The 17,461-nt window shown below is 35.8% G+C and overlaps 1 protein-coding gene and 1 pseudogene across 2 annotated transcripts in view; both read right to left on the reverse strand.

Annotated features, from left to right (window-relative positions):
• Window positions 1-7,610: 7,610 nt before the first annotated feature.
• Window positions 7,611-7,727, reverse strand: LOC128022857 (uncharacterized; annotated as a pseudogene).
• A 6,586-nt stretch (window positions 7,728-14,313) lies between these two features.
• The window catches only part of LOC128022256 (alkaline phosphatase-like), a 31,054-nt gene continuing 27,906 nt past the window's right edge, over window positions 14,314-17,461 (reverse strand). For both annotated transcript variants that reach the window (XM_052609612.1, XM_052609611.1), the window contains exon 12: window positions 14,314-16,470. In XM_052609612.1, the coding sequence (XP_052465572.1) occupies window positions 16,205-16,470 (266 nt within the window). In that variant the 3' untranslated portion in view covers window positions 14,314-16,204. The remainder of the gene's footprint in view (window positions 16,471-17,461) is intronic.

Below are 17,461 nucleotides of genomic sequence, written 5' to 3' on the forward strand. Positions count from 1 at the left end.
TTTTGATAGATTGATACATTCATCCCCTCCCACACAAGCCCTTCAATATATTTTTCTCACTGAGCCTTTCAGTGACTCAGTTGGAAAACCGAATTGTTATTTTTGAAAAACAAAATGAAATGGCTGACACTACTGTGTGCTTGAAAAAGGTGATGGGGTTTTTGTTATCTTTTCTCATAGCTCCACCCACAAAGAAATCTCACTGGTCCAAAATTAGATGGTCTTATTATTTGGAGATAGCAGGGAAAAAGCAGTACCACTGGAGAAAGCGTAATGGTCCTTGATAATAAATCACCTTGACATCACTGAATTTCTGTCAGAGTTGCAACAGTCAATCACTGAATTAATAAGAGCCGTAATCTGAATCACAACATTTTTTGTGACTTCTCTTATAAAAAAAATAAATAAATCAGTGTAAACTCTAAAAATAGATAAATCCAAAATGAATAGCTGATAGGCTGTCGATTCATTTAATCAACTATGAAAGCACTTTAATAAGTGTAGTGAAGCCTCTCCTCCACTGAATTACATTTTTAAAAAAATGACTTTGTTACCACACTGTAACAAGGTTTTTTTTTTTTTTTTTTTTTTTTTTTTGCTAACCTTGGAGGTTAGCCTTAAAATGGCTTTGGCAGTACACTGAGGTACATCTAAGGTCAAATGTGTTCAGATTGGCTGTGACTAACACTTTTGATTTCTAAAAACTAGATGATAATAAAAATGTTAAAACTAAGAAATAAAACCTCAATCTGTTGTTATTATTATTAAATAAAATGTATGTCTATGTTTCTATCTTTGTTACGTGTTAAGATTTAACTCAGTATACCGTATGTTGTGTTGAGTTTATCTGTGTTGTGCTGTTTTGTGTTTGCTGGACCGCACTGACCATTATTTTCTACCAGGCCTACACTTTGTAAATATCAAAAAAAAAAAAAAAGAGAGAGAGAGAGAACCTAAAGTGGCAATATTCTATTAATGGACTTGCTGAGGAAAGAACATGTAAAAAAACAGCTATTAGAAAACGATACAGTTTGTCCTCCAAAATATAACGGTCTAGTCTACATACTTAAACAAGCAGAGGACTTTGAGGGGACAACATTCTTGCCAGACTTTAAAAGACTACACAACACACAAGAGGTGTTCACATTGTGCCATTTTCTATGTGGATACAGGAACACCTCACCCAGCCTAAACAAATTTTTGTTTGGCAGGCTGTAGGAAGGCTGACAGGAACCTGGGGCACTCTGAATACAATCAAATATAAATATTAAAAGGGGGGACATTGGACAATGTTTGTTTGAAAGGACAGTGTTTCCTTTTTAACACGGAAATGAGCACAAATTATATCAATTCCACCCGGATTCCCTGGCCGTGAGCTGCTGCTGGTTGGGTAGCTCTCGGGAGTTCCACTTATAATCCCATTCATGAATGTGCAGACGCAAGAGTATGGTAGTGGAGAGTGGATTAGAGACTGTTAATTATCATCTGATTTACCAAGGGACTGTTTCAAGGCATTTGAAGGCATATAGCTGAGCCTATAGAGTCAACTGAGAGAGAATGTCCTTGGATTGTCTGAGGCATCTAATGAAAGAATTTTCGAGGATGAACAAGGTGTTCAAGGATTTAATCAAAACTGTTTTTGTCTGAATGTACTGTACGATGATGAGAATGAAGGTGGTGGTTGTATAAAGTGGTTCTGAATCATCACACTTCAGTTCCATTTGGTCCTCATACACACTGACCTCTCAGTAACCTGGTGTTTATAGCTTTGTCATGTTTGTCATCAGCTCTCATTGTTCCTTCTGAGCATTCACTACATATTGCTAAATGCTCCACCCTAAAATGACAATTCTGTCATCATTCACTCACACACATGTTGTTCCAAAGAAGTATGACTTTCTTTTGTCTTCTGTAGAACAAAAATGAAGATATGTGATCTTAGTGTTGTTTAAAGTCAATAGGTCAGTTTTGTTTGAACCCCTATGGTTTCTGTAATATCTTCAGGCTCATTGGAAAAAAATGTGCCTGTGGTGATAAGATGTAAACATCAAAATGCATTAGTTTATAAATCATACACTATGGTAAAATATTAATCAGTGATCTGCCTCTGTAATTAAAAATTGAAAAGGAATAAAGGTTGTTGCCATTGCATTTCTCCGAAACTGCAGTGAATTGCATTTTGTATGAGTTTTCACATATGTATGTAGAGGCACGTTTCAGGTTGAAAGAAAGTCATAAAGAATTGGAATTTTAATTTTGGGTGCACGGCCCCTTTAAACAATAGTGCTATTGTTGTAACCGCACAGCACACGAGTTGAATTAATTCATGTGAATGCATTAACGTTGCACAGAAATTTCATAAAATAAAGCTTCCATGACTGAACAGTACCAAGTAGAGTAACCTACTGCTCTTGGACAAAGATACTATAATGAAGTCTGGCCTAATGTCCTCTTTAATTGGGTGCATTATCCCGTGTGGCAGTCGTTCAATGGGCATCATTCAGGTTCGCCAGCCAGGTTAATTGGATGTAAAAAGAATAACACAACGCATTTAAAACAAAGACAGTCAACGTCACTCATAGAGGCTGTTTGTTAGGCATTCTGTAATTTGATTAACTGCCAACTGATGAAAAACAGTGTTTACGATAGGCATCATCATTGTTGGAAGGATGTTATGACAGAGATGATGAAAACCCAGACTCCACAAAAGGCACTTTGAAAGATTTTGGTCTGGTTTTATGTGCCAGCATTCCAGATGAGTATTTTATCATAAATGAGAAATGTCTCATCTTTTCCAACTAATCATGTCAACATTTGTGTGTACAAAGACAGAGAATTGATCCGTCCCACCCGGAGAGATTCACTTACCAGGAAAATGCACCCTTCCGTCTTCATAAAAATATTTTATGCTGTAGATAAATGCAATTTAACAGGAAGATAGTATTTCAAATGTCATGTCCTCCCTATCCCAAATGATTTCAAACACTCAATGTCTTTGTACACTGAGCTTGCACTTCAAATTTATAAATGTGATAGAATTCTTGTCTTTGATATGTACTGTACAAACATAAATTTATTGATCGCTTATTGACATGATCTCACCATGATTCTTTGTTAAAAACTTAACTTTGAAGGACAATTTGGTGTAAAAGATTTCTCTTAGATGTCATTATGATCTTTAAAGCCCTACTTGTAATGTAATGTCAAAGCCCCCAGGTTATTCTGGTATAAATTGGTCAGGAGAGAAAGACTTGGCACTATTTCATATAGCATTTGGGGGGATGGTAGTCCGCTTCAGTCTGAGTGGATTGAGTGCTTGCAGCTGTTATGGGCTCAAAGTGAAGCTGAGAGAACGGTGCTTGTGTAAATGTAGAGTAGACTTGGTTTTCGTCCTGACTTCGGAGTATTTCTGTGAGTGGCGACGCTATTCACGAGTGTGTGGTAGCTGATATTATACCAACTGGTCTTTCTGAAGGGCTAAGGCTAAGAAACAGAAATTCAGTAGATCTGCATCCTATTCTGACTGGAGAGAACAGGTGGAAATATTGACATTTGATTTTTTGATGAGCTAAATCTGTGGTATTCAATTCCAGTACTCGTGGGACACGACCCCCACTCTATCTCTTATCTCTTCAGAGGTTTGTCCTACATGATCGAGAGTGCCCTGCGAAGTGAACTTCACAGGTTATTCCGCCATGATTCCAGTTCGAAGGGAGAGTATATGTTCCTATTCATGGGTCCTCAAATATGGACCTTGAGATCCACTTTCCTGTAATGATTAGCTTCAACCTGGGTTAAACACAACCACCTGCAAATTTGTAGTGATCATAAAGTCCTTGATTAGCTTCTTCAGGTGTGTTTGATTAGGGTTGGAGCTAAATTCTGCAGGAAAGTTGAGGACCCCTGTTCTATTCAAAGGGCATTGAAGTGTGCGAAACATGAAATTAAATTATATTTATCTACAAGGGTATATTATATCACACTTCACACTTCTCTAGTAAGTTTCGTCTGTGTGTGAAAATGCTGTAGGTCATGGTTTAGTGCAAATCTGTGAATAAAAGTTCCAGAGTGAATTAAATTTCAACTAATTTCTTTGGCTCAGGGAGTAGGGAGCAATGAACACTGTGTCGGGACACAGTTCATGCATGGAGCTCTCTTCTAACAAGCTGGTGTGTTAAATAAGAGTCAAATATATTACAATTGGACTAAGCTATAATAATCAAATAGTTTATATTATATTATGTTAATTCACATTAGACTTTGAATTAGTTGGTAGAAACTTTCTGCAGTTTACATTGTTACTCCAATAGGTGGCGAATTGTTTTTTATGATTGAGCCATCCTTCGACCGATTTATTATTTATTCCAGAAATAATAGGTGTTTTAGTGACTGTTTTCATATTTTATGAATACTGTGAATTCAGTGACATTCCTTTGTTTCAAAAGTATTTTGCCTAATTTCTCAGTTTTTCGCCTACTTTTTCAAACGCAGCATTCCATTCATGAACAAAGCAAGTCTTTATGAGGGAGTCATTGAATCAAATGCTGAACCGATTCATTCAAGAACAATGGGTTCATTCATGATTGCCAAGTTTGATGGTCGTTGCTACGTTTGCTTCATTTGGAGCTATTATTGTTGGAGGAGCAAAAATAGATGAAGTAACTGGCAATGCTGTGCCTGTAGTAGGCTAAGTTTCTCATTATTAATGTCTTTTCAGTTTAATTTAGCTCTTTCTATAATTGACACATTTTTTTGTTGCTATTGTAATCTAGTCTCATGATGGTTAAGTGTAATTGTAGTTAAACAGTTTTATGAATAATATCACATATGTGACCCTGAACCATAAAAACCAGTCTTAAGTGTCAATTTTTTCGAAATTGAAACTATAAAGCACCTGAAAGCTTAATAAATAATCTTTCTGTTGGTGTAGGATTGGACAATATTTGACCGATATACAACTGTTTGAAAATCTGGAATCTGAGGGTGCAAAAAAATCTAAATACTGAGAAAATCGGCGTTAAAGTTGTAAAGTCAAATGTTTATATGTACGGTAGTAAATGTACAAAATATCTTCATGGAACATGATCTTTACTTAATATCCTAATGATTTTTGGCATAAAAGAAAAATCGATAAATTTGACCCATACAATGTTTTTTTGGCTATTGGTGATTTAAAGTTGCAGTCGATAACTTTGACGCTCTAGCGGTTAATAAACAGAACTGCTTACGTCTTGCGGAAGAACATCGTAGCCGGAACTACTTCTCTCTGTTTATGTCTATGAAGAATCACAAAGGTACTGGGTTACTCCGCCGCGGTATCCCCGAAGCAATCTAAAATAGTCTGAATATAAACACTTATTATAGGTGCACCCTAGTGATTCAGGACAAGCTAAAAACACGGTTTGGAAAATGGATTCATGGTGTGCTCGCTTATTATATAATTTTTTCTATATTTTGAACACAAACAAAGTTATGGACCGCAGCTCTGATTGGTTGTTTCTTAACGGGAGCTATGTAATTTCTGCAAATGGCAATAGGACCACTGGGAGGAGCCAGAGGAGCTTGATTTTTTTCACAGATTATCTGTCTCATATTCTACTGTCAGGACATAATGACAGGTTTAACAAATATGTAAAAAAATATATTTTTACAAAAGTTACCTACTGCAGCTTTAAGATTGGTTTTGTGTTCCAGGGTCACATATGGGCTTATCATCACCCACTGTTAGACAGAGTAAATAAGTAAAAAAAAACTGGAATGCTGACTTTTAGTAAAAATGTTTCATAAGTCATCATAAGCTCACCCTGTGTCAAAAGCATTAATTTTTAACAGTCTGAGGATAACAGATTCTCATAGAAAAAGTCCCTTACTCCTTTATGTAAGTTTGTACACATGAATTGCCGTTACATTGTTGAAGAGTCAAGAAATAATTATGATGGTCACAAACAACACAATGACATCCAAATATTTCATTAGTATTTTGTGTTTAGTTTTTTTTTTTTTTCTCGAAATGGGGGGTTCATGAGTAAATCTGTATAATGTTTTTAAAAGCATTAGATGAATGTCCTGTATAAGTCTAATTGGAGCTGTTACTGGAGAACTGTGGGAGAGACTAATGAATATGTTTTAATATACCCCACTCTGTTTTTGAACATTTATTTTCAGTCACGTCAGGGTGTACTGAACACAGAGTGCCTGGTGGTCCTTTTACAGCAAACCCTGGTTCCTTTTAGGCTCTTTAGCTGTCTTTTTATCTCTCCCTGTGTTTTACCAATCAGCATTAAACCTATACATTCACTGCTCATATATATTTCTTTGTCCTTGATGAACATAATGTTATTGAATTGTCTCAGAACAAAATAAATCACACTTAAGCCTTTAATGGGCACGTCCAGATTTATATATATATATATATATATATATATATATATAAAGGTCAAAGAAAAAAGAAATGCTTGTCTGTATAATGGTGTTAAACTGAAAACTGAAAATTGAGGATTATAATAATTTGTATTATTATCTATATTGTAATTCTATTACAATATATGTATTTATAGTTGTAAATTAATGGAAATCTTATTCTAGTAGTTTGGCATAGACAGTATCCTTAGAACACAATAAAATCTGCAAATTGAAACTAGCAAACCAAAATGACTTACCATATAATCATGGCTCAAAATGTGATATACCAAATGGCTGAGAGGACTGTTAAAGGGTTAAAACAGAGGGGTTAAAAAAAGGGATGGCTAAATATTTTCAAACAGAAACCTCAATGTATTCCCTTTGTTTAAGCATTCATAATTCGTAAGCTTGAAAAAGAGAGAGACCTGCTGAAATACAAACCAAAAGTTCTCTTACTTATGGAAAATGTTAACTTGTGCCACAAACAGTTTACTAAGTATGCAAATAGAAAACAGCTGTAGTGTAATTTTCCACTACCTTGTTTGAATGTCACAAATACAAGTTCTACCAGCACAGGAAACTTTAACACGGGACAATCAACGTTCAGTAAACACTGAAAGTGTTTGACCCTGACTCTGTCTGAAAAAAAAAAACACAAGATGTATTTCACGCTAAATAAAATAACAATAAAATCAAAAGTTTCAGTCTGAAAGAAGGATTTACTTTCACATCTTTCAAAAGTTGTGACCATTACGAGCGAGCTGGAGGCTTTTCAATGCAAAGCAAGAAGATTCCACCATGAAAGATCGGGGTTTGGGGATAATTATAATATTCATTACATTTATATAGCGCTTTTCTAGGCACTCAAATCCTCATCCACCACCAGTGTGCAGCATCCACCTGGATGAGCCATAGTCCGCCAGAACGCCCACCACACACCAGCTTACGAAACCAATCAGCAGATATGGGGCATGATGGTCAGAGGCCAATGGGCAAATTTAGTCAGGATGCCGAGGTCACACCTCTACTCTTTTCAAAAGACATCTTGGGATTTTTTTTAATGACCACAGAGAGTCAGGACCTCAGTTTAACATCTCATCCGAAGGAAGGTGCTTGTTGACAGTATAATGTCCCCATCACTACACTGGGGCACTAGGACCCACACAGACCACAGGGTGAGCACCCCCTGCTGGCCTCACTAGCACCTCTCCCAGCAGCAACCTAGTTTTCTCAGGAGGTCTCCCATCCAGGTACTGACCAGGCTCAGCCCTGCTTAGCTTCAGTGGGAAACTGGTCTTGGGCTCCAGGGTGATATGGCTGCCAGGATAATGTGTTATAATGGCCAAGTTATCATCGCTACAAATAAAGTGTTAGGTGTTAATTCAGTAACACTAAATGCAAACCGGGCTTGTAAATAGAATTCAGTAAATACATGCAGTGGTTTCATAATTGTTCTAAAATCTAAACATGCATGATTGAATTTGTAAAAAAAAAAAAAAAAAAAAAAAAAAAATTTCCAGCTCAATCCCATCATTATGTACTACACAGTACACCGTGGAATTACATTTCCCATGCTCCATTGCACCAATCACATTAACCTGAAAACAATTACACACAGCTGCCACCAATTACACACACACACAGTGCAATCATCAGACATGCTTTATAAGCATTGGACTTCCTTTCACACACTGTCAAGTATTGTTCTGCACATATCCCTCTCCTAGCGATAGCTGTGATACCAAGCCATTCCGTGTTTGTATTCATGGTCTTGTATCGGTTTATAGTTTTCATAGTCTTATCTTAGTTTCTAGTTTTCATAGTTTAGTCTTTTTCTTGCCTTTCCCTGTTTCTCGTGTTTTGATCCTTTGCTCTGGATTCTGGATCACCTCTCTTGCTTAGCCCTCTGGATATTGTTCATTCATCGAAGACGCACGCTTGCCCTAGGAATATTCTTTGTCTTGCCCTTTATATGCCTGTTTGCCAGTGTTTGACCCATGCCTGTTACGACAACGTCTCTGTGTAATAAAAGCTTGCACATGGGTCCGCACATCTCACGACTCAGCCCCGTTACAATGTACCTGAGAAATTATGATAACTGACAACCCCACATAAATAAATTGGCCTTTTGATAGCATTTTTTTAAGAAAAGATCTTCTCAATGTGGTGCCTTCATTGTAAAAAAAAAAAAAATTCCTTGTAAATTAACGGTAATATACTGGCAGCAGGGTTTCCAGCAGTGCACGATAAATTTACAGTTTTATTACTGTATTCTGAATTACGGCATTTTTGTAAATTAATGGTAATATACTGGCAGCAGACTTTCCAGCAGTCTACCGTAGTTTGACAGTTTCAATAATGTATTCTGAATTACGTCTTTTTTTGTAAAATAACGGTAATATACTGGCAGCAGTGTTTCCAGAAGTGTACCGTAATTTTACAGTTTTATTATTGTATACTGAATTACAGCTTTTTTGTTATTTTATGGTAAAATGATGGCAGCAGGGTTTTTAGCAGTGTTCTGTAATTTTACTGTTTCATTACTGTATTCTAGATTTATTATTATTATTATTATTATTATTATTATTATTATTACACAGTAGAACTGCCAATTTTGCCAATCATTAACTTTATTATAAATATCTGTACTTCAACAAATTCACACACTGGCATTGTAATTTTTTATACAAAAAAAAGTGGCAGCAAATACACAGAAAAGAGAAGACCAAGAGGGTATTTCTTTTAGCAGAGTATTTATTTAAATGCCCAAGCAATAATTCAATTGCTTTCTAAAAAATAAAAAAGCAATCAAAATGAAATAATCTATTTGCAATTCAATGGAAGAATCAGTCTTGGTGTATGTTAGAGAAATATGAGATAGAGAAGAAAAATGAACCATAGCATTACAAAACAGACAGTGTGCAAAATGAAACCTGCAGAAGTCTGTAGACATATTTAGACTGTTTTAAGTCTACCATATAAAACACGAAACAAGCAGCCATTTAAGGTGCATCTGTGTGCTATGAGTATGACATAGCATGGGCATGGGCTTGGAGAATATGTTCCCCTAAAAACAGCCTTTCAGAAATGGCAAACATCTTCTAAACAACATTCTTATTTTGGTATAATAAAAGTAAAAACCTGAACAATCCAAGAAAGTTTCAGAAACATAAAACTGTCACCAACTCTGATCCAAGTGCAGCCAGGGATGGGTGTAGTCTGAAGCATAAACATTGAAGAATGAATGGAACATGAACATTGGGCTGAAGTGTACAGATGAATTAATTTTATGTCTTTTCATCTGTGGACTCATTTGAAGCTATTTCTTCTTATTATTCTCATTATGCTGGGCTCCTATAAATAACAAACCAAAGCAATATGTGGGGGGAGGCCAAGCAGAACCTTTTCCCTTCCCAATTAATTTAAAGACTGAGGCTTTAATATAATTAAATTATAGAATTCTTCATTGAATAATAATGCTTGTTTATTGTCATCTTGCTTTTACAGTGATGTAACATATTTTGGAATTAAACTGAAATTAGGTATTGGAATTGAAATTATAGGCACATGTGTTCCATCCACTTTTATTTTTGTTTTGTTTTTCTTGTCCACTTTTCTAAATTAGTTTTTTGGTGAGGAAAAAGATGATAGAAAATGGAGAAAGCCTATACTATATATGTTTAGCTTAAATGTTATGGGTAAACTCCTGACCATTGTATACAGTATTAATGCTCTGTCAACGCTTTTTCTACTAAATGTATATCATGACCTCTCGACTCCACCACAAACCTGCTGGATCCGTCACCACTCCTCATACCAAGACATTAGCTAAAAAAATTCAAAATGGACTAAATGATCTGTTGGCAGTATATTATATACGTTTCTTTGACATGCATACAATATTACTGTTTGATTGCTAAGCAACAAAAAAAGCTCAGAATACTAGGTGCATTATTCCAAATGCAGTGCCACTTTATGATTGATTCTGAAGGGTGTGTGTGCTTGTTTTGCTCAAGTCTTGTGTAAGAGGTCAGGGAGAAAATGATAGGGGGAGGATATGAGTTTTGAAAAAGAGAGCATTACTATCTTGATGCAGCATCAGCACTCCCTTTATGAGGGCAGCCAGTGGCTGTAAGCTTGGCCCTGATTTCTAGATTAGATCTGAGAGAGCAAGAGTCCATACAAAGCCCCTTCCCACCAATTATTCAGCCTGGTTATGCTTGCCTTACACCCGTCCTCTAAAGAAGAATAAACACGAGATCAGCTTCTTGGAGGACGGTCTTTCACAATGGATCCTTATAGATGAAGAGGTTAGAGAGAAGGAGGGCACATTAAAAACGAACATACAGTAGGAGAGAGGAAACGAGATGCTGATAAAGATTCGATGGTGCCACATGCCAGTGAGTTGTCAGACAGTGCCCTCATTTCTGGCTCTCAAGATTTTCTTTATATCAATCACAGCAGCTCCAAAGAAGCTTTAAAGATATGATCAAATTCTCTTCAGGGTCATCTGTAACTGGCACTATCCTGTGAATATTGTACACTTTGGTGTTTTGCACCTTAAAAAAAAGGAAATGAATAAAATATTTAGAGGCAAATCCCATAGGTTTTGTTTTGAGAACTAGTAGATATGATCATTATCTGAGAAAATTAACCTAGTATAAAAACTTGCCTTGCATTGACAGCCATCAACCATTTAACTCTATCACCCATTTATAATAAGTAAACATGATCAAACAAATATTGGGAAATATAAATGTATCTATCAACATATATCATCATTTGGTCCCAAATTAGCTACCAATCCACTCAATATTTAGCCTAAAGCCTAATTTAGCCTGTTCCCAGTATTTGGCATAGTTTTTTAATGATGTTTATTAAGTTAATTTAAGTTATGTTAATTATTTATTTAATTATTTTATTTTATTTATTGGTTTTAAACTGTATTTCATGTGTCACAAATGTTTGTGATGGGGTTAAAAAATTGCAAACCTTTTATAAAATTAATAGATTATTTGAAATAGAAAAGGAGTTAGTATAATAATTAGTTATATTGTTTATTGTTTAATATTTAATAATAACAATAATATTTTGGTTAAATATATATATATATATATATATATATATATATATATATATATATATATATATATATATATATATAGAGTATTAATTTTTTTATTATTATTATTTTGTATTAAATGTCAAATATTTGTAGATTTTATACAAATTACAAATATCTGAAATATATACTTTATATTTCATGCAGGAATTGTATAGTCTCAACAAGAACAGAGTTCTCAAGTGCATAGAGCAAAGGGGAGATTTTAGTCCAACAAGCCGCTGAATTTGTCAGCACACTGAGTGTTTTATTTATTTATTTTTTTTCATTTAGACCAAAAAAGGTCTCTGCAAAAACGCCCTGAAGTTTATATCAAGGTTAAATATGTATGCCAAAAAAAAAAAAAAGATCATGGCATGGACCATGCAGCAGAAACAAGTCTGGATCAAGGCACGGCTGCAGGCCTGGAGTGTGAAGCAGAGGATAAGACCATAAAGGATCAGGTTGCCAGTATAGAGTCAGCAGAGATGGAGGCAGAAACAACGGAACAGGTCTTCATGGCGGAGCAGAACACCACAGAAGTGATAGTGGTCTGAGTTGGTGAAGCAGAAACGTGGACCGCCTTCCTGGTTGTGACTGAGCAGAATTGGACAACCTCTGTGGCTGTTACTGAGCAGTCACTGACAACCTCCGTGGCCGTGACAGAACAGGCATGAGTAAGCAGGTGTGGACACCCTCCATGACTCAGAAGGCATGGATGGACTATGTAGCCATGACTAAGTAGGTGTTGACAATCTTCTTAGCCTTGATGGAGAAGGCGTGGATGGCCTTTGTGGCTGTGACAGGCTATTGACAACCACCCTGGGAGTGATTGAACAGACTTGACTAAACAGGCGTGGATAGGGAGCATGGAGCACAGGAAGTTCACAAACAACTTCCGTTGCAATGACATGGAACTTTTTTTTTCAACCTATGGGGCATCAAAGGGGGCGTGAGCAGCTGTAAAATCAGAATCATACACTTATCCAAACATATGAAAATATGACTTGTCTCCCAGCTAATCAAGTGAAATCCTCATTGGCTATGGATATTGCGATTATAGCACAATTGATTTTGAGCAAAACACCTCAAGATAGCAGAGTTATAGTGGATTCTGCTGCGTCTGGAGAAATCTGTACAGCCCAGGTTATTAGTGGCTATTACCAGTAGCACTGTGGACAGTGGAATGACCTCCAGGACCATTGGACTTGGGACCACCAGATTTGGAGCAGGGACATTGATAGCCATGGCCGGTAAAGTCCGTGGTGGACCAAATCAATTAAAGTTAAGTTTAGTTATACAATACTGATTGTGTCAAAGCAGCTTTACAGTGTTAAACAGGAAAATAGTTGGTCAGTTATGCAAGAGGACAATAACAAAAAGCAATTTTTTCAGCTAAAGTCAGATCATTGATGATTCATTGATGTCATCGTCCAGTCCAGCTCTCTTTCAATAGTAAATGTGCAAGTAGTCAAGCATCCCCAACTAAGAAAGCCAAAGGCAACAGTGGCAAGGAATGAAAACGCCATCGGTCTTGTAGACTTATCTGGTTCCCATGGTTTTGTGCTGATGGATGACAAGGTCTTCGCAGGGGATCTGTCTGGGACACATCTAGTTGACTTAGTCTCTGCTGACATTTAGGCCTGTACAGGTCATCTCTAGGTGCTGGTTTCCATTGACCTTATTAATGCAGCCTAACAATCATTTAATGGATATGAATCCTAGAAATGCGATAGTGTATTATGTGTATGCCAGAATAAAGAGATGGGTCTTTAATCTAGATTTAATTCCCCATTCTGATGCTGACTTTGGACTTGTCTACATGCCTAAATGGACACGCTGCCCATGTTGCTGCCATGTGATTGGCTGATTAGATATTTATAACTTATCATTTGTATGAGTCACTGATGTTTCTCAAGCATAAGCCACCCATTTACATACAATTTGCTATAAAAGATAGTTTTAAAAAAATAGTTTCAGGCTTTATTCTGTACTCTGTTCATTTAAATCTCATTTTACCACAATTTCAGAACAGTGCAGGGTACTGCAGCTGCCACACTTCCCCCACTGCTTTATACCTTATCAATACTTTGCGAAGGCCAGGACACTAGCACTCCCAGCCTATGGAAATTAACAGCTCTGGCATTTAAATGTCAGGGTGATATAGGCAGATCTAGATGGCGGACATAAAAACCCACTAGCCTTGGAAAAAGGGGTGGGGAAGCTCTGCCAAATTGTCATGTAATGCGAAATGTCTGGATGATGATAAAGACAACTCGACTGGGACACCGACAGAGGTCAAAGAAGCTAAAAGAAGATGAGTTTGGGACTGGGACTCATTTCCATAGAGGTAGTCTCTCAGGTGACATCAAATACAAATATCACATTCCCTCATTAAAGCAGCAGGCTGACAGAGAGAGAGAGAGTTTGGCTGGTTTGTTACACTCTAGGACATAAATGAGATGAAATGTGTGGGTTATAATATCTCTAAATCATGCCACAGGACAAATAAGTGCAAGCTTGTGGTGCTGATGTTTTACTAGAAATGTCTCACAGCACTGCATAATTGTGTGTTTTATAGAAATGCATCTGAGCACTGTGGTCACAATTCTTTTCTAAAAGTCTTTAAAATCTGATGACGGTGGTGTTTTTCAATGACATCATTTAATCAGCATAGATCCTCATATCTTAAATGTCAATGTTAGTCACAGTCTTTCATATTGACATTTACTGTGGCTGAGCTCTGTGCATTTTACAAAAGCAACAACAGTGTAAGAAAGCCACCTAAAAAAAGAATGACAAACAAAAAGTTTCTCCCCACACATTTTTCTTTATTGTATCATTTTTTCTCCATCTTCAGACCTTTGTATATTTTAACATTTTTTGCAATGTCTGCTTTAATGGCATGTTTGTGTTTGGGTCCAAGTGAACAGCCAAGGAAAATAAACTAATAAAATAAACATTTACTTTAAATCCATATTTTGCCATTATTCATGAATTACCTACATTCATAGAGAGACTCAAAGACTGCTATAAACAAACAACGATTGAACAACTATCATTCAGATTCTGCATTCCATAATATGATGTGAAAACATGGTAGATAAACAGTATTTCAAAAACTCCACATTTATTCTGATGATCAAACAGGTACACATACCGTTCTGTTTCAGATAAATCCATATAAGCTGAATCCAGCATTTCCATTTCAAATATTAATGCACATTTTTGCTTTTCACACAAGATATGAAAACATGGCTTGAATAGTAAAAGAAAATAGTCATTCTGGAAAGTAACAATTAAAATAGTAATAGTTGCTCTAAATCTGTGACTTGCTTTAATGGAAATTTTGAAGTGGTCTTCACAGGGGAATGTAATGCACGTAAGGCATCACATGCCAGTGAGGTAAGTTGTATTCGATTTCAAATGAATCCATATATCCTTACAAGTAGAGTTATTTTTGTATCATCATTCTCTAATAAGCACAGATTGTGGTTTCTTGTTTTTTTTTTTTTTCTAATCATTTAATTATTGCTTTGCTGTCATTTTGGGGGAAAACCAGGTAACAAAAAAGGCCGTGCTCACACTAAACAAGTCAGACTCATTGCCTAAAGCACACAAAATCTGAAAAGCTGTTGTAATTATTCTGTACATCTTATAAACATACCAACAAGAGCAACATCACATCCTTTTTATTTTTTTAATTCTCATGAAAACATCTGCTTCTAATATCTATCATTAAAAAGTTTGGGGTCAGTAACCATTTTTATAATGATTTTAAAATTCTTTATTACTCACCAGAGCTGCATTTCATTGATGAAAAAAACATCATAATATTAATCCAATTTAAAATTACTTTTTCTTTTTTAATATGTAAAATGTTTTTTTTTTTTTCTGGTGATGCAAAGTAAAATTTTCAGTGTCATTACTCCAGTCTTCAGTTTCTTCACATGATTCTTCAGAAATCATTCTATTATGCTGATCTGGGGCTCAAGGGATTTTTTTTTTTTTTCAATGTCGAAAACAGTTGTGCTGCTAAGTAAAAAAAAATTAAAATAAAAACAAAACAGCATTTATCTCAAGTAGAAGTAGAATCCTTTTGTAATATTATAAATGTCTTTGCTGTCACTTTTAAAAAATGCAATGTATCATTGCTAAATGAAAGTTCTTATGACTTAAAAAATCTTACTGAACCCAAAATTTTGAACAGTAGTATAGATATCTTCTTACGGATACATGGCAGATAAAATCTTCACAAGAGATAAGTGAAACAGCTCATGTGATTTAGCAGAACTCACAAAATCTCGGAGCAAAAATAGTGTAGTGTTAGCTTGTTTTACAACAATTAGTTCTGATCCTCTAATTTGCATTCGTTCCACTTGCATTCTCTGTTCCAGACAGACTGTCAATCTGTAAGTTTACTTTGTGACACAGAAAGCGTTATCTTTTTGGTCTCTGCTATTCAGTACACCAGCAACAAAAATAATTAACCACACTTTTTACATTTTGTTTACATTATTGCAACAACGTCTCAATAATGCAACAAGCTCTCCATAATGCCCACACATTGGTCCCAATGTTGATAAATGCTTTAAAAACTAATCATGTTATAAAAATAAAATAAAAAGAATCATAAATTCCACTTTAGGATAGTTCCTGACCTAATCACAGTAAGATAAGAGATGATCCAAAGAAGAGGGGTCAGCACAGAAGCCATTTAACTGAGAGAAGAAAGGCAAGTGTTGGGGAGATGTGACTGAGAGAAGGGGAACCAGAGTTTGCACGGCAGTGGTCTTTGTTTTGGCCGATGCAAGCTGCATAGGCCATGACGTGGGGAATGTAATGCTGCTCCTGGACTCCATGAAGAAGGTGAGCCATAGGCCCTTTGGAGAAGATTGCCACGTCTTCACCGCCATGAGTCTCCATGCTCAAGGGAACGGCAGACTGTGCCAGATAGTTGTTTTGCGCTGAGGACGGAAGAAAGAAGAATTGTCATGAAATCAAAATGCCATTTTTAATGTGTTAATATTTATATTTTAATTAAAATGAATTATTAAATTAAAATGTAGAAAACACTACTTTAGTTAAATATAAATAGTATTTGTAACTAATTAAATTGAAAACAATGTAGCTTGAAAGCACTTCTCAATAATAAGGAAAAATAAATGAATAATTATAATGCTACACATTACAGTTAATATAAAATAAAATAAATACTTAATTAATAACAAAGAAACAAAATTGAGAGCATTGAGCTTTCTTGTTTTCTTGTCTATTTTTGTTTGCTTGTCAGTACATATAACTATAGCAACTTTTTTTTTTTTTTTTTTTTTTGTAGAGTCTATGTACTATAATTTATTCCCAGAAAGATGTCAGCAGCAAGGATGACAATGCATTTTACTTCATTGATAGAACACAATCAAAAACAGTGAAAGCAATTGAAACAGACAAACCATTGCTGTGGAATAGTAATGAGACAAACAGGGAATGCCAAAGAGGGTGATAGGGAAGAGAATGAGAGAAGAGAGAGACCAAGCAGGAACAAAAGCCATAATTCTATGGCCTGTCAAACATATAGAGGAAGAGTAAGAAAGATGGGCGGTGGGATCTGAGAAAGATGCACTTTATCATCATCAACTAACGCTGAGTTTGACATTCAGGGCACCTACATGCTGAAGTTAACACTGCATCAGAGACTACATTCAACAAGGATGTTGGGTCACAATGATGTAGACCAGGTGTCTTTGACAAGTCAAAACAACGCAATACATAAAATTCAAATATACTGTAAACCAACAAACCTTAGCAACCACAACCTTTTGTACAATTAAACTTTTCTTAAAGGTGACATTGAATGCAAAATTCACTTTTACATGGTGTTTGCTAGGGCTGCCCATAATTATCGATGAGAAGAAGCTTGGTCGACCAAATTTAATTTGTCGCTTAGTTGCAGAAAAA

Source organism: Carassius gibelio, chromosome A11 (genome assembly GCF_023724105.1).
Source record: "Carassius gibelio isolate Cgi1373 ecotype wild population from Czech Republic chromosome A11, carGib1.2-hapl.c, whole genome shotgun sequence".
Lineage (NCBI taxonomy): Eukaryota > Metazoa > Chordata > Actinopteri > Cypriniformes > Cyprinidae > Carassius > Carassius gibelio.